Source organism: Chiloscyllium plagiosum, unplaced genomic scaffold (assembly GCF_037043375.1).
Source record: "Chiloscyllium plagiosum isolate Xiang-an unplaced genomic scaffold, Cpla_swu_hap1 HiC_scaffold_40, whole genome shotgun sequence".
NCBI lineage: Eukaryota > Metazoa > Chordata > Chondrichthyes > Orectolobiformes > Hemiscylliidae > Chiloscyllium > Chiloscyllium plagiosum.
The window spans coordinates 2,808,868-2,827,861 of record NW_028270178.1 but is presented as its reverse complement, the minus strand read 5'-3'; the positions used below and the strand labels follow the sequence as shown (position 1 = coordinate 2,827,861).

At 46.7% G+C, this 18,994-nt stretch overlaps 1 protein-coding gene across 1 annotated transcript in view; it reads left to right on the top strand.

Annotated features, from left to right (window-relative positions):
* The window catches only part of LOC122544770 (uncharacterized), a 93,166-nt gene that overhangs the window by 16,999 nt on the left and 57,173 nt on the right, over nucleotides 1-18,994 (top strand). The window contains exon 5 of the mRNA XM_087981608.1: nucleotides 2,627-2,804. Within this exon, the coding sequence (XP_087837734.1) occupies nucleotides 2,627-2,804 (178 nt within the window). The remainder of the gene's footprint in view (nucleotides 1-2,626; nucleotides 2,805-18,994) is intronic.

Genomic DNA, 18,994 nt, shown 5'->3' with positions numbered 1-18,994 from the left:
ATCTTGCTTTCTCCCCCGTCCCTTCTCCTTCACCTCTTTCCTAGTTCATTTCTCTTTTTCCCATTGTCCATGTTTGCTCCTTTCTCCACCCTGCCTGCACGAGACCGTAAGGAACAGGGATAGGAGGAAGCCATTCGGTCCCTCGAGCCCTGCTGCACCATTGCTGATCTGATATCCCTCACGTCCACTTTCCCTGTCACCCTCGGTTGGCCGACTGGTCGAGACTCTGTCTCGGCCTTAAACAGACACAAGGACTCCGCCAACCCCCCCCCCCCAGCTCTCTGTGGCAAGGCGTTCCAAAGTCACAATCCCCTGAGGGAAGACATTCCTCCTCATCTCCGACTTAAATTGGAGGCCACTTTGTGCCCTCTGGTCCCCTGAGGGGTAACATCCTCTCAGCATTGACCCTGTCAAACCCCTGAAGGATCCGAGGTCAGTGAGATCACCTCTCATCGTCTCAACTCCAGAATCCCCAACCTGTTTAGCTTTTGCTGATGACACAGTCCCTCCATAGCAGGGTCATCCCAGTGCACCCTCTCGCAACTGCCTACGATGAAATGTCATCTTGTCCGAAATGAAGGTACCAAGACAGCTCACAGGCCAAGAGATGGACAGGCTGCGACCTTTCGCACTGGAGCGTGGGAGATTGAGGAGCGACCTGACTGAAATTTCTAAAAGTCAGGCAGGGCATGGACACAGTGAACAGCAAAGGTCTTTTCCTTAAGGTGGGAGAGTTCAAAACTAGGTGGACTATTTTGAAGGGGAGAGGAGAAGGATTTAAAAAAGGGCATGAGGGGGCAACTTTTTTTTAAAACCTGTGTGGAACATACTGCCAGAGGAAGAAGTGCTTGCAAGTACAGTTACGACATTTAAATAAACATTTGGATAAGTACCTAAATAGGAAAGAAGGTGGCATGGTGGATCAATGGTTAGCACCGCTGCCTCACAGCACCAGGGTCCCGGGTTCAATCCCAGCCACAGGCGACTGTCTGTGTGGGGTTTGCACGTTCTCCCCGTGTCTGCGTGGGTTTCCTCCCACAGTCCAAAGATGTGCAGGTTAGGGTGGATTGGCCATGCTAAATTACCCATAGTGTTCAGGGATGTGTAGGTTAGGGTGGATTGGCCATGCTAAATTACCCATAGTGTTCAGGGATGTGCAGGTTAAGGTGGATTGGCCATGCTAAATTACCCATAGTGTTCAGGGATGTGTAGGTTAGGGTGGATTGGCCATGCTAAATTACCCATAGTGTTCAGGGATGTGCAGGTTAGGGTGGATTGGCCATGCTAAATTACCCATAGTGTTCAGGGATGTGTAGGTTAGGGTGGATTGGCCATGCTAAATTACCCATAGTGTTCAGGGATGTGTAGGTCAGGGTGGATTGGCCATGCTAAATTACCCCATAGTGTTCAGGGATGTGTAGGTTAGGGTGGATTGGCCATGCTAAATTACCCCATAGTGTTCAGGGATGTGCAGGTTAGGGTGGATTGGCCATGCTAAATTACCCATAGTGTTCAGGGATGTGCAGGTTAGGGTGGATTGGCCATGCTAAATTACCCATAGTGTTCAGGGATGTGTAGGTCAGGGTGGATTGGCCATGCTAAATTACCCCACAGTGTTCTGGGATGTGCAGGTTAGGGTGGATTGGCCATGCTAAATTACCCCATAGTGTTCAGGGATGTGTAGGTTAGGGTGGAATGGCCATGCTAAATAACCCATAGTGTTCAGGGATGTGTAGGTTAGGGTGGATTGGCCATGCTAAATTACCCCATAGTGTTCAGGGATGTTCAGGTTAGGGTCGATTGGCCATGCTAAATTACCCCATAGTGTTCAGGGATGTGCAGGTTAGGGTGGATTGGCCATGCTAAATTACCCCATAGTGTTCAGGGATGTGCAGGTTAGGGTGGATTGGCCATGCTAAATAACCCATAGTGTTCAGGGATGTGTAGGTCAGGGTGGATTGGCCATGCTAAATTACCCCATAGTGTTCAGGGATGTGCAGGTTAGGGTGGATTGGCCATGCTAAATTACCCCATAGTGTTCAGGGATGTGTAGGTTAGGGTGGATTGGCCATGCTAAATTACCCCATAGTGTTCAGGGATGTGTAGGTTAGGATGGATTGGCCACGCTAAATTACCCCATAGTGTTCAGGGATGTGTAGGTTAGGTGCATTAGTTAGGGGTAAGTGTAGAGTAATAAGGGATTGGGTGGGATAGTTTTCGGAGAGTCAGTGTGGATTTGTTGGTGTGAAGGGCCTGTTTCCATACTGTCGGGAATCGATAATTTGGAGCGATGTGGGCTAAAAGCAAGGAGGTGGCTCGAGCTTAGTGTGGGGACCTGGTGAGCATGGACGTGTTGGTCTAAAGGATCTGTTTCGGTGCTGTCTGAATCTATCTGGTCTCACCAGCACCTTGTACAATTGCAGTAACACCGTCCCCTGTTATTTCCCTCAATGTTCCCCTCACGTTCTGTCTCTCTGTGTCTCTGTCATTCCAACCACTCCCCTCAGTATCCTGCCTCCCCATCTCCTTCTTGCTGGTTCCATGGTCCCCTCAGTTATAGATCTGTCTCTGACGTCTTAGATCTCTCTCTCTCTCTCACACACGTGATGTCCCCTCTCTGCCCAAGGTGTGCACTCCGACGACAGGCGGAAGTCGCTACCCTCACCGTCCTCCGCCCCGAGTCTGATCAGCGAGGAGTCGGGACCCCGGATCCTGGCCTCCCACATTCCCCACATGCTGCACATGGGAGATGGACCCCCTGCAATCCGGCCATACCACTCCATCATTGAGCTGCCCGAACACAGGTAGGCGCTGAGAGGGGCCGCAGCCACGGCGTGCCACTCGGGGCGGATTTGGGCACGATCACGGTGGACACGTGTATGAAAAGGGCCTGAGGTGTCATGGGGGGGGGGGGGGGGGGGGCGTGGCGGGGAGGAGAGCCATTGTGAGTTACAGACTGGAATCTAATCGAGGGGTTCAGGGTGGGTTATATACACAATAACAGATACCCCGGGAGTGAGTTACAGACTGGAATCTAATCGAGGGGTTCAGGGTGGGTTATATACACAATAACAGATACCCCGGGAGTGAGTTACAGACTGGAATCTAATCGAGGGGTTCAGGGTGGGTTATATACAGAATAACAGATACCCCGGAGTGAGTTACAGACTGGAATCTAATCGAGGGGTTCAGGGTGGGTTATATACAGAATAACAGATACCCCGGAGTGAGTTACAGACTGGAATCTAATCGAGGGGTTCAGGGTGGGTTATATACAGAATAACAGATACCCCGGAGTGAGTTACAGACTGGAATCTAATCGAGGGGTTCAGGGTGGGTTATATACAGAATAACAGATACCCCGGGAGGGAGTTACAGACTGGAATCTAATCGAGGGGTTCAGGGTGGGTTATATACAGAATAACAGATACCCCGGGAGTGAGTTACAGACTGGAATCTAATCGAGGGGTTCAGGGTGGGTTATATACAGAATAACAGATACCCCGGGAGTGAGTTACAGACTGGAATCTAATCGAGGGGTTCAGGGTGGGTTATATACAGAATAACAGACACCCCGGGAGTGAGTTACAGGCTGGAATCTAATCGAGGGGTTCAGGGTGGGTTATATACACAATAACAGATACCCCGGGAGTGAGTTACAGACTGGAATCTAATCGAGGGGTTCAGGGTGGGTTATATACACAATAACAGATACCCCGGGAGTGAGTTACAGACTGGAATCTAAACGAGGGGTTCAGGGAGGTTTATATACAGAATAACAGATACCCCGGGAGTGAGTTACAGACTGGAATCTAATCGGGGGGTTCAGGGTGGGTTATATACAGAATTACAGATACCCCGGGAGTGAGTTACAGACTGGAATCTAATCGAGGGGTTCAGGGTGGGTTATATACAGAATAACAGATACCCCGGGAGTGAGTTACAGACTGGAATCTAATCGAGGGGTTCAGGGTGCGTTATATACAGAATAACAGATACCCAGGAGTGAGTTACAGACTGGAATCTAATCGAGGGATTCAGGGTGGGTTATATACAGTATAACAGATATCCGGGAGTGAGTTACAGACTGGAATCTAATCGAGGGGTTCAGGGTGGGTTATATACAGAATAACAGATACCCGGGGAGTGAGTTACAGACTGGAATCTAATCGAGGGGTTCAGGGTGGGTTATATACAGAATAACAGATACCCCGGGAGTGAGTTACAGACTGGAATCTAATCGAGGGGTTCAGGGTGGGTTATATACAGAATAACAGATACCCCGGGAGTGAGTTACAGACTGGAATCTAATCGAGGGGTTCAGGGTGGGTTATACACAGAATAACAGATACCCGGGAGTGAGTTACAGACTGGAATCGAATCGAGGGGTTCCGGGTGGGTTATATACAGAATAACAGATACCCCGGGAGTGAATTACAGACTGGAATCTAATCGAGGGGTTCAGGGTGGGTTATACACAGAATAACAGATACCCCGGGAGTGAGTTACAGACTGGAATCTAATCGAGGGGTTCAGGGTGGGTTATACACAGAATAACAGATACCCCGGGAGTGAGTTACAGACTGGAATCTACTCGAGGGGTTCAGGGTGGGTTATATACAGAATAACAGATACCCCGGGAGTGAGTTACAGACTGGAATCTAATCGAGGGGTTCAGGGTGGGTTATATACAGAATAACAGATACCCCGGGAGTGAGTTACAGACTGGAATCTAATCGAGTGGTTCAGGGTGGGTTATATACAGAATAACAGATACCCCGGGAGTGAGTTACAGACTGGAATCTAATCGAGGGGTTCAGGGTGGGTTATATACAGAATAACAGATACCCCGGGAGTGAGTTACAGACTGGAATCTAATCGAGGGGCTCAGGGTGGGTTATATACAGAATAACAGATACCCCGGGAGGGAGTTACAGACTGGAATCTAATCGAGGGGTTCAGGGTGGGTTATATACAGAATAACAGATGCCCCGGGAGTGAGTTACAGACTGGAATCGAATCGAGGGGTTCAGGGTGGGTTATATACAGAATAACAGATACCCCGGGAGTGAGTTACAGACTGGAATCTAATCGAGGGGTTCAGGGTGGGTTATATACAGAATAACAGATACCCCGGGAGTGAGTTACAGACTGGAATCTAATCGAGGGGTTCAGGGTGGGTTATATACAGAATAACAGATACCCCGGGAGTGAGTTACAGACTGGAATCTAATCGAGGGGTTCAGGGTGGGTTATATACAGAATAACAGATACCCCGGAGTGAGTTACAGACTGGAATCTAATCGAGGGGTTCAGGGTGGGTTATATACAGAATAACAGATACCCCGGGAGTGAGTTACAGACTGGAATCTAATCGTGGGGTTCAGGGTGCGTTATATACAGAATAACAGATACCCCGGGAGTGAGTTACAGACTGGAATCTAATCGAGGGGTTCAGGGTGCGTTATATACAGAATAACAGATAACCGGGAGTGAGTTACAGACTGGAATCTAATCGAGGGCTTCAGGGTGGGTTATATACAGCATAACAGATACCCGGGAGTGAGTTACAGATTGGAATCTAATCGAGGGGCTCAGGGTGGATTATATACAGAATAAGAGATACCCCAGGAGTGAGTTACAGACTGGAATCTAATCGGGGGGTTCAGGGTGGGTTATATACAGAATAACAGATACCCCGGGAGTGAGTTACAGACTGGAATCTAATCGAGGGGTTCAGGGTGGGTTATATACAGAATAACAGATACCCCGGGAGTGAGTTACAGACTGGAATCTAATCGAGGGGTTCAGGGTGGGTTATATACAGAATAACAGATACCCCGGAGTGAGTTACAGACTGGAATCTAATCGAGGGGTTCAGGGTGGGTTATATACAGAATAACAGATACCCCGGGAGTGAGTTACAGACTGGAATCTAATCGTGGGGTTCAGGGTGCGTTATATACAGAATAACAGATACCCCGGGAGTGAGTTACAGACTGGAATCTAATCGAGGGGTTCAGGGTGCGTTATATACAGAATAACAGATAACCGGGAGTGAGTTACAGACTGGAATCTAATCGAGGGCTTCAGGGTGGGTTATATACAGCATAACAGATACCCGGGAGTGAGTTACAGATTGGAATCTAATCGAGGGGCTCAGGGTGGATTATATACAGAATAAGAGATACCCCAGGAGTGAGTTACAGACTGGAATCTAATCGGGGGGTTCAGGGTGGGTTATATACAGAATAAAAGATACCCCGGGAGTGAGTTACAGACTGGAATCTAATCGAGGGGTTCAGGGTGGGTTATATACAGAATAACAGATACCCCGGGAGTGAGTTACAGACTGGAATCTAATCGAGGGGTTCAGGGTGGGTTATATACAGAATAACAGATACCCGGGAGTGAGTTACAGACTGGAATCTAATCGAGGGGCTCAGGGTGGGTTATATACAGAATAACAGATACCCCGGGAGTCAGTTACAGACTGGAATCTAATCGGGGGGGTTCAGGGTGGGTTATATACAGAATAACAGACACTCCCGGTCTGAGTTACAGACTAGCATCGAATCGAGGGGTTCAGGGTGGGTTATATACAGAATAACAGATACCCCAGGAGTGAGTTACAGACTGGAATCCAATCGAGGGGTTCATGGTGGGTTATACACAGAATAACAGATACCCGGGAGTGGGTTACAGACTGGAACCTAATCGAGGGGTTCATGGTGGGTTATATATAGAATAACAGATACCCCGGGAGTCAGTTACAGACTGGAATCAAATCGAGGGGTTCAGGGTGGGTTATATATAGAATAACAGATACCCCGGGAGTGAGTTACAGAATGGAATCTAATCGAGGGGTTCAGGGTGGGTTATATACAGAATAACAGATACCCCGGGAGTCAGTTATGGACTGACATCTAATCAAGGGGTTCAGGGTGGGTTATACACAGAATAACAGATACCCCGGGAGTGTTTACAGACTGGAATCTAATCAAGGGTTTCAGGGTAGATTATATACAGAATAACCGATACCCCGGGGGTCGTTACAGACAGGAATCTAATTGATGAGTTCAGGGTGGGTTATATACAGAATAACAGAAAGCCTGGATTGAGTTACAGACTGGAATCTAATCGAGTGGCTCGGGGTGGGTTATATACAGAATAACAGATACCCCGGGAGTGAGTTACAGACTGGAATCGAATTGAGGGGTTCAGGGTGGGTTATATACAGAATAACAGAGAGCCCGAAAGGGAGTTACAGTGTGGAATCTAATCGAGGTGTTCAGGGTGGGTTATATACAGAATAACAGATACACCGGGAGTGAGTTACAGACTGGAATCTAATTGAGGGGTTCAGGGTGGGTTATATACAGAATAACAGATACCCCGGGAGTGAGTTACAGACTGGAATCTAATCGAGGGGTTCAGGGTGGGTTATATACAGAATAACAGAGAGCCCGAAAGGGAGTTACAGTGTGGAATCTAATCGAGGGGTTCAGGGTGGGTTATATACAGAATAACAGATACCCCGGAGTGCGTTACAGACTGGAATCTAATTGAGGGGTTCAGGGTGGGTTATATACAGAATAACAGATACCCGGGAGTGAGTTACAGACTGGAATCTAATGGAGGGGTTCAGGGTGGGTTATATACAGAATAACAGATACCCTGGAGTGAGTTATAGACTGGAACCTAATCGAGGGGTTCTGGATGGGTTATATACAGAATAACAGATACCCCGGAGTGAGTTACAGACTGGAATCTAATCGAGGGGTTCAGGGTGGATTATATACAGAATAACAGATACCCCCGGAGTGAGTTACAGACTGGAATCTAATCGAGGGGTTCAGGGTGGGTTATATACAGAATAACAGATACCCCGGAGTGAGTTACAGACTGGAATCTAATCGAGGGGTTCAGGGTGGGTTATATACAGAATAGCAGATACCCCAGGAGTGAGTTACAGACTGGAATCTAATCGAGGGGTTCAGGGTGGGTTATATACAGAATAACAGATACCCGGGAGTGCATTACAGACTGGAATCTAATTGAGGGGTTCAGGGTGGGTTATATGCAGAATAACAGATACCCTGGAGTGAGTTATAGACTGGAACCTAATCGAGGGGTTCAGGATGGGTTATATACAGAATAACAGATACCCCGGAGTGAGTTACAGACTGGAATCTAATCGAGGGGTTCAGGGTGGGTTATATACAGAATAACAGATACCCCCGGAGTGAGTTACAGACTGGAATCTAATCGAGGGGTTCAGGGTGGGTTATATACAGAATAACAGATACCCCGGAGTGAGTTACAGACTGGAGTCTAATCGAGGGGTTCAGGGTGGGTTATATACAGAATAACAGATACCCCGGGAGGGAGTTACAGACTGGAATCTAATCGAGGGGTTCAGGGTGGTTATATACAGAATAACAGATACCCCGGGAGTGAGTTACAGACTGGAATCTAATCGAGGGGTTCAGGGTGGGTTATATACAGAATAACAGATACCCCGGGAGTGAGTTACAGACTGGAATCTAATCGAGGGGTTCAGGGTGGGTTATATACAGAATAACAGACACCCCGGGAGTGAGTTACAGGCTGGAATCTAATCGAGGGGTTCAGGGTGGGTTATATACACAATAACAGATACCCCGGGAGTGAGTTACAGACTGGAATCTAATCGAGGGGTTCAGGGTGGGTTATATACACAATAACAGATACCCCGGGAGTGAGTTACAGACTGGAATCTAAACGAGGGGTTCAGGGAGGTTTATATACAGAATAACAGATACCCCGGGAGTGAGTTACAGACTGGAATCTAATCGGGGGGTTCAGGGTGGGTTATATACAGAATTACAGATACCCCGGGAGTGAGTTACAGACTGGAATCTAATCGAGGGGTTCAGGGTGGGTTATATACAGAATAACAGATACCCCGGGAGTGAGTTACAGACTGGAATCTAATCGAGGGGTTCAGGGTGCGTTATATACAGAATAACAGATACCCCGGGAGTGAGTTACAGACTGGAATCTAATCGAGGGATTCAGGGTGGGTTATATACAGTATAACAGATATCCGGGAGTGAGTTACAGTGTGGAATCTAATCGAGGGGTTCAGGGTGGGTTATATACAGAATAACAGATACCCCGGAGTGCGTTACAGACTGGAATCTAATTGAGGGGTTCAGGGTGGGTTATATACAGAATAACAGATACCCGGGAGTGAGTTACAGACTGGAATCTAATGGAGGGGTTCAGGGTGGGTTATATACAGAATAACAGATACCCTGGAGTGAGTTATAGACTGGAACCTAATCGAGGGGTTCAGGATGGGTTATATACAGAATAACAGATACCCCGGAGTGAGTTACAGACTGGAATCTAATCGAGGGGTTCAGGGTGGATTATATACAGAATAACAGATACCCCCGGAGTGAGTTACAGACTGGAATCTAATCGAGGGGTTCAGGGTGGGTTATATACAGAATAACAGATACCCCGGAGTGAGTTACAGACTGGAATCTAATCGAGGGGTTCAGGGTGGGTTATATACAGAATAGCAGATACCCCGGGAGTGAGTTACAGACTGGAATCTAATCGAGGGGTTCAGGGTGGGTTATATACAGAATAACAGATACCCGGGAGTGCGTTACAGACTGGAATCTAATTGAGGGGTTCAGGGTGGGTTATATGCAGAATAACAGATACCCTGGAGTGAGTTATAGACTGGAACCTAATCGAGGGGTTCAGGATGGGTTATATACAGAATAACAGATACCCCGGAGTGAGTTACAGACTGGAATCTAATCGAGGGGTTCAGGGTGGATTATATACAGAATAACAGATACCCCCGGAGTGAGTTACAGACTGGAATCTAATCGAGGGGTTCAGGGTGGGTTATATACAGAATAACAGATACCCCGGAGTGAGTTACAGACTGGAATCTAATCGAGGGGTTCAGGGTGGGTTATATACAGAATAACAGATACCCCGGGAGGGAGTTACAGACTGGAATCTAATCGAGGGGTTCAGGGTGGGTTATATACAGAATAACAGATACCCCGGGAGTGAGTTACAGACTGGAATCTAATCGAGGGGTTCAGGGTGGGTTATATACAGAATAACAGATACCCCGGGAGTGAGTTACAGACTGGAATCTAATCGAGGGGTTCAGGGTGGGTTATATACAGAATAACAGACACCCCGGGAGTGAGTTACAGGCTGGAATCTAATCGAGGGGTTCAGGGTGGGTTATATACACAATAACAGATACCCCGGGAGTGAGTTACAGACTGGAATCTAATCGAGGGGTTCAGGGTGGGTTATATACACAATAACAGATACCCCGGGAGTGAGTTACAGACTGGAATCTAAACGAGGGGTTCAGGGAGGTTTATATACAGAATAACAGATACCCCGGGAGTGAGTTACAGACTGGAATCTAATCGGGGGGTTCAGGGTGGGTTATATACAGAATTACAGATACCCCGGGAGTGAGTTACAGACTGGAATCTAATCGAGGGGTTCAGGGTGGGTTATATACAGAATAACAGATACCCCGGGAGTGAGTTACAGACTGGAATCTAATCGAGGGGTTCAGGGTGCGTTATATACAGAATAACAGATACCCAGGAGTGAGTTACAGACTGGAATCTAATCGAGGGATTCAGGGTGGGTTATATACAGTATAACAGATATCCGGGAGTGAGTTACAGACTGGAATCTAATCGAGGGGTTCAGGGTGGGTTATATACAGAATAACAGATACCCGGGGAGTGAGTTACAGACTGGAATCTAATCGAGGGGTTCAGGGTGGGTTATATACAGAATAACAGATACCCCGGGAGTGAGTTACAGACTGGAATCTAATCGAGGGGTTCAGGGTGGGTTATATACAGAATAACAGATACCCCGGGAGTGAGTTACAGACTGGAATCTAATCGAGGGGTTCAGGGTGGGTTATATACAGAATAACAGATACCCCGGGAGTGAGTTACAGACTGGAATCTAATCGAGGGGTTCAGGGTGGGTTATATACAGAATAACAGATACCCCGGGAGTGAATTACAGACTGGAATCTAATCGAGGGGTTCAGGGTGGGTTATACACAGAATAACAGATACCCCGGGAGTGAGTTACAGACTGGAATCTAATCGAGGGGTTCAGGGTGGGTTATATACAGAATAACAGATACCCCGGGAGTGAGTTACAGACTGGAATCTAATCGAGGGGTTCAGGGTGGGTTATATACAGAATAACAGATACCCCGGGAGTGAGTTACAGACTGGAATCTAATCGAGGGGTTCAGGGTGGGTTATATACAGAATAACAGATACCCCGGGAGTGAGTTACAGACTGGAATCTAATCGAGGGGTTCAGGGTGGGTTATATACAGAATAACAGATACCCCGGGAGTGAGTTACAGACTGGAATCTAATCGAGGGGCTCAGGGTGGGTTATATACAGAATAACAGATACCCCGGGAGGGAGTTACAGACTGGAATCTAATCGAGGGGTTCAGGGTGGGTTATATACAGAATAACAGATACCCCGGGAGTGAGTTACAGACTGGAATCGAATCGAGGGGTTCAGGGTGGGTTATATACAGAATAACAGATACCCCGGGAGTGAGTTACAGACTGGAATCTAATCGAGGGGTTCAGGGTGGGTTATATACAGAATAACAGATACCCAGGGAGTCAGTTACAGACTGGAATCAAATCGAGGGGCTCAGGGTGGGTATATATATAGAATAACAGATACCCCGGGAGTGAGTTACAGACTGGAATCTAATCGAGGGGTTCAGGGTGGTTTATATACAGAATAACAGATACCCAGGGAGTCAGTTACAGACTGGAATCAAATCGAGGGGCTCAGGGTGGGTTATATACAGAATAACAGATACCCCGGGAGTGAGTTACAGACTGGAATCTAACCGAGGTGTTCAGGGTGGGTTATATACAGAATAACAGATACCCCGGGAGTGAGTTACAGACTGGAATCTAATCGAGGGGTTCAGGGTGGGTTATACACAGAATAACAGATACCCCGGGAGTGAGTTACAGACTGGAATCTAATTGAGGGGTTCAGGGTGGGTTATATCCAGAAAAACAGATACCCCGGGAGTCAGTTACAGACTGACATCTAATCAAGGGGTTCAGGGTGGGTTATACACAGAATAACAGATACCCCAGGAGTGAGTTACAGACTGGAATCTAATCAGGGGTTACAAGGTAGATTATATACAGAATAACAGATACCCTGGGGTTAGTTACAGACAGGAATCTAATTGATGGGTTCAGGGTAGATTATATACAGAATAACAGAAAGCCCGGATTGAGTTACAGACTGGAATCTAATGGAGTGGCTCAGGGTGGGTTATATACGGAATAACAGATGCATGGCAGCGAGTTACAGACTGGAATCTAATCGAGGGGTTCAGGGTAGATTATACACAGAATAACAGATACCCCGGGAGTGAGTAACAGATGGGAATCTAATCGAGGGGTTCAGGGTGGTTTATATACAGAATAACAGATACCCCGGGAGTGAGTTACAGACTGGAATCTAATCGAGGGGTTCAGGGTGGGTTATATACAGAATAACAGATACCCCGGAGTGAGTTACAGACTGGAATCTAATCGAGGGGTTCAGGGTGGGTTATATACAGAATAACAGATACCCCGGGAGGGAGTTACAGACTGGAATCTAATCGAGGGGTTCAGGGTGGGTTATATACAGAATAACAGATACCCCGGGAGTGAGTTACAGACTGGAATCTAATCGAGGGGTTCAGGGTGGGTTATATACAGAATAACAGATACCCCGGGAGTGAGTTACAGACTGGAATCTAATCGAGGGGTTCAGGGTGGGTTATATACAGAATAACAGACACCCCGGGAGTGAGTTACAGGCTGGAATCTAATCGAGGGGTTCAGGGTGGGTTATATACACAATAACAGATACCCCGGGAGTGAGTTACAGACTGGAATCTAATCGAGGGGTTCAGGGTGGGTTATATACACAATAACAGATACCCCGGGAGTGAGTTACAGACTGGAATCTAAACGAGGGGTTCAGGGAGGTTTATATACAGAATAACAGATACCCCGGGAGTGAGTTACAGACTGGAATCTAATCGGGGGGTTCAGGGTGGGTTATATACAGAATTACAGATACCCCGGGAGTGAGTTACAGACTGGAATCTAATCGAGGGGTTCAGGGTGGGTTATATACAGAATAACAGATACCCCGGGAGTGAGTTACAGACTGGAATCTAATCGAGGGGTTCAGGGTGCGTTATATACAGAATAACAGATACCCAGGAGTGAGTTACAGACTGGAATCTAATCGAGGGATTCAGGGTGGGTTATATACAGTATAACAGATATCCGGGAGTGAGTTACAGACTGGAATCTAATCGAGGGGTTCAGGGTGGGTTATATACAGAATAACAGATACCCGGGGAGTGAGTTACAGACTGGAATCTAATCGAGGGGTTCAGGGTGGGTTATATACAGAATAACAGATACCCCGGGAGTGAGTTACAGACTGGAATCTAATCGAGGGGTTCAGGGTGGGTTATATACAGAATAACAGATACCCCGGGAGTGAGTTACAGACTGGAATCTAATCGAGGGGTTCAGGGTGGGTTATACACAGAATAACAGATACCCGGGAGTTAGTTACAGACTGGAATCGAATCGAGGGGTTCCGGGTGGGTTATATACAGAATAACAGATACCCCGGGAGTGAATTACAGACTGGAATCTAATCGAGGGGTTCAGGGTGGGTTATACACAGAATAACAGATACCCCGGGAGTGAGTTACAGACTGGAATCTAATCGAGGGGTTCAGGGTGGGTTATACACAGAATAACAGATACCCCGGGAGTGAGTTACAGACTGGAATCTACTCGAGGGGTTCAGGGTGGGTTATATACAGAATAACAGATACCCCGGGAGTGAGTTACAGACTGGAATCTAATCGAGGGGTTCAGGGTGGGTTATATACAGAATAACAGATACCCCGGGAGTGAGTTACAGACTGGAATCTAATCGAGGGGTTCAGGGTGGGTTATATACAGAATAACAGATACCCCGGGAGTGAGTTACAGACTGGAATCTAATCGAGGGGTTCAGGGTGGGTTATATACAGAATAACAGATACCCCGGGAGTGAGTTACAGACTGGAATCTAATCGAGGGGCTCAGGGTGGGTTATATACAGAATAACAGATACCCCGGGAGGGAGTTACAGACTGGAATCTAATCGAGGGGTTCAGGGTGGGTTATATACAGAATAACAGATACCCCGGGAGTGAGTTACAGACTGGAATCGAATCGAGGGGTTCAGGGTGGGTTATATACAGAATAACAGATACCCCGGGAGTGAGTTACAGACTGGAATCTAATCGAGGGGTTCAGGGTGGGTTATATACAGAATAACAGATACCCAGGGAGTCAGTTACAGACTGGAATCAAATCGAGGGGCTCAGGGTGGGTATATATATAGAATAACAGATACCCCGGGAGTGAGTTACAGACTGGAATCTAATCGAGGGGTTCAGGGTGGTTTATATACAGAATAACAGATACCCAGGGAGTCAGTTACAGACTGGAATCAAATCGAGGGGCTCAGGGTGGGTTATATACAGAATAACAGATACCCCGGGAGTGAGTTACAGACTGGAATCTAACCGAGGTGTTCAGGGTGGGTTATATACAGAATAACAGATACCCCGGGAGTGAGTTACAGACTGGAATCTAATCGAGGGGTTCAGGGTGGGTTATACACAGAATAACAGATACCCCGGGAGTGAGTTACAGACTGGAATCTAATTGAGGGGTTCAGGGTGGGTTATATCCAGAAAAACAGATACCCCGGGAGTCAGTTACAGACTGACATCTAATCAAGGGGTTCAGGGTGGGTTATACACAGAATAACAGATACCCCAGGAGTGAGTTACAGACTGGAATCTAATCAGGGGTTACAAGGTAGATTATATACAGAATAACAGATACCCTGGGGTTAGTTACAGACAGGAATCTAATTGATGGGTTCAGGGTAGATTATATACAGAATAACAGAAAGCCCGGATTGAGTTACAGACTGGAATCTAATGGAGTGGCTCAGGGTGGGTTATATACGGAATAACAGATGCATGGCAGCGAGTTACAGACTGGAATCTAATCGAGGGGTTCAGGGTAGATTATACACAGAATAACAGATACCCCGGGAGTGAGTGACAGATGGGAATCTAATCGAGGGGTTCAGGGTGGGTTATACACAGAATAACAGATACCCCGGGAGTGTTTACAGACTGGAATCTAATCAAGGGTTTCAGGGTAGATTATATACAGAATAACCGATACCCCGGGGGTAGTTACAGACAGGAATCTAATTGATGGGTTCAGGGTAGATTATATACAGAAGAACAGATACCCGGGAGTGAGTTACAGACTGGAATCTAATTGAGTGGCTCGGGGTGGGTTATATATGGAATAACGAATACATGGCAGCGAATTACAGACTGGAATCTAATCGAGGGGTTCAGGGTAGATTATATACAGAATAACAGATACCCAGAGTGAGTGACAGATGGGAATCTAATCGAGGGGTTCAGGGTGGGTTATATACAGAATAACAGATACTTGGCAGTGAGTTACAGTGTGGAATCTAATCGAGGGGTTCAGGGTAGATTATATACAGAATAACAGATACCCCGGGAGGGAGTGACAGATGGGAATCTAATCGAGGGGTTCAGGGTGGTTTATACACAGAATAACAGTTACCCCGGGAGTGAGTTACAGACTGGAATCTAATCGAGGGGTCACGGTGGGTTATATACAGAATAACAGATACCCGGGAGTGAGTTACAGACTGGAATCTAATCGAGGGGTTCAGGGTGGGTTATATACAGAATAACAGATACCCCGGGAGTGAGTTACAGACTGGAATCTAATCGAGGGGTCACGGTGGGTTATATACAGAATAACAGATACCCCGGGAGTGAGTTACAGACTGGAATCTAATCGAGGGGTTCAGGGTGGGTTATATACAGAATAACAGATACCCCGGGAGGGAGTTACAGACTGGAATCTAATCGAGGGGTTCAGGGTGGGTTATGTAGAGAATAACAGATACCCCAGAGTGAGTAATAGACTGGAATCTAATCGAGGGGTTCAGGGTGGGTTATGTACAGAATAACAGATACCCGGGAGGGAGTTACAGACTGGAATCTAATCGAGGGATTTCAGGGTGTGTTATACACAGAATAACAGACACCCCGGGAGTCAGTTACAGGCTGGAATCTATTCGAGGGGTTCAGGATGGGTTTTGTGCAAAATAACAGATACCCGGGAGTGAGTTACAGACTGGAATCTCATCAAGGGGTTCAGGGTGGGTTATATACAGAATAACAGATAACCCGGGAGGGAGTTACAGACTGGAATCGCATCGAAGGGCACAGTGTGCGTTATTTACAGAATTAACAGATACCCGGGTGCGCGTTACAGACTGGAATCTTATCGAGGGGTTCAGGGTGGGTTATATACAGAATAATAGATACCCGGGAGGGAGTTACAGACTGGAATCTAATTGAGGGATTTCAGGGTGTGTTATACACAGAATAACAGATACCCCGGGAGTCAGTTACAGACTGGAATCTAATCGAGGGGTTCACGGTGGGTTATATACAGAATAACAGATAACCCGGGAGTGAGTTACAGACTGGAATCAAATTGAGGGGTTCAGGGTGGGTTATATACAGAATAACAGAGAGCCCGAAAGGGAGTTCCAGTGTGGAATCTAATCGAGGTGTTCAGGGTGGGTTATATGCAGAATAACAGATACCCGGGAGTGCGTTACAGACTGGAATCTAATTGAGGGGTTCAGGGTGGGTTATATACAGAATAACAGATACCCGGGAGTGCGTTACAGACTGGAATCTAATTGAGGGGTTCAGGGTGGGTTATATGCAGAATAACAGATACCCTGGAGTGAGTTATAGACTGGAACCTAATCGAGGGGTTCAGGGTGGGTTATATACAGAATAACAGATACCCCGGGAGTGAGTTACAGACTGGAATCTAATCGAGGGTTTCAAGGTGGGTTATATACAGAATAACAGATACCCCGGGAGTGAGTTACAGACTGGAATCTAATCGAGGGGTTCAAGGTGGATTATATACAGAATAACAGATACCCCGGGAGTGAGTTACAGACTGGAATCTAATCGAGGGGTTGCGGGTGGTTTATATACAGAATAATAGATACCCAGGGAGTGAGTTACAGACTGGAATCTAACCGAGGGGTTCAGGGTGGGTTATATACAGAATAACAGATACCCCGGGAGTGAGTTACAGACTGGAATCTAATCGAGGGGTTCAGGGTAGATTATATACAGAATAACAGATACCCCGGGAGGGAGTTACAGACTGGAATCTAATCGAGGGGTTCAAGGTGGATTATATACAGAATAACAGATACCCCGGGAGTGAGTTACAGACTGGAATCTAATCGAGGGGTTGCGGGTGGTTTATATACAGAATAATAGATACCCAGGGAGTGAGTTACAGACTGGAATCTAATCGAGGGGTTCAGTTTGGTTTATATACAGAATAACAGACACCCTGGGAGTGAGTTTCAGACTGGAATCTAATCGAGGGGTTCAGGGTGGGTTATATACAGAATAACAGATACCCCGGGAGTGAGTTAAACACTGGAATTTATTCGAAGGGTTCAGGGTGGATTTTAGCCAGAATAACAGATACCCCGGGAGTGACTTACAGGCTGGAATCTAATCGAGGGGTTCAGGGTGGGTTAAATACAAAATAACAGATACCCCGGGAGTGAGGAAAACACTAGAATCTAATCGAGGGGTTCAGGGTGGGTTATATACAGAATAACAGATACCCGGGAGTGAGTTACAGACTGGAATCTAATCGAAGGGTTCAGGGTGGGTTATATACAGAATAACAGATATCCCGGGAGTGAGTTACAGACTGGAATCTAATCGAGGGGTTCAGGGTGGGTTATATACAGAATAACAGATACCCCGGGAGTGAGTTACAGGCTGGAATCTAATTGAGGGTTTCAGGGTGGATTATATACAGAATAACAGATACCCGGGAGTGAGTTACAGACTGGAATCTAATCGAGGGTCAGGGTGGGTAACATACAGATTAACAGATACCCCAGGAATGAGTTACAGACTGGAATCTAATCGAGGGACTCGGTGGGTTATATACAGAATAACAGTTACTCCGGGAGTGAGTTACAGACAGGAATCTAATCGAGGGGTTCAGGGTTGGTTTTACACAGAATAACAGATACCCGGGAGTGAGTTACAGACTGGAATCTAATCGAGGGGTTCAGTCTGATTTAAATATAGAATAACAGATACCTGGGAGTGAGTTACAGACTGGAATCTAATCGAGGGGTTCAGGGTGGGTTATATACAGAATAACAGATACCCCGGGAGTGAGTTACAGACTGGAATCTAATTGAGGGGTTCAGGGTGGGTTATATACAGAATAACAGATACCCAGGGAGTGAGTTACAGACTGGAAGCTAATTGAGGGGTTCAGGGTGGGTTATATACACAATAACAGATACCCGGGAGTGAGTTACAGACTGGAATCTAATTGAGGGGTTCAGGGTGGGTTATATACAGAATAACAGATACCCGGGAGGGAGTTACAGACTGGAATCTAATCGAGGGGTTCAGGGTGGGTAACATAAAGATTATCAGATACCCCAGGAATGAGTTACAGGCTGGAATCCAATTGAGCCGTTTCAGGGTGGATTATACACAGAATAACAGATACCCCGGAGTGAGTTACAGACTGGAATCTAATCGAGGGGTTCATGGTGGGTGAAATACAGAATAACAGATACCCCGGAGTGAGTTACAGACTGGAATCTAATCCAGGGACTCGGTGGGTTATATACAGAATAACAGTTACTCCGGGAGTGAGTT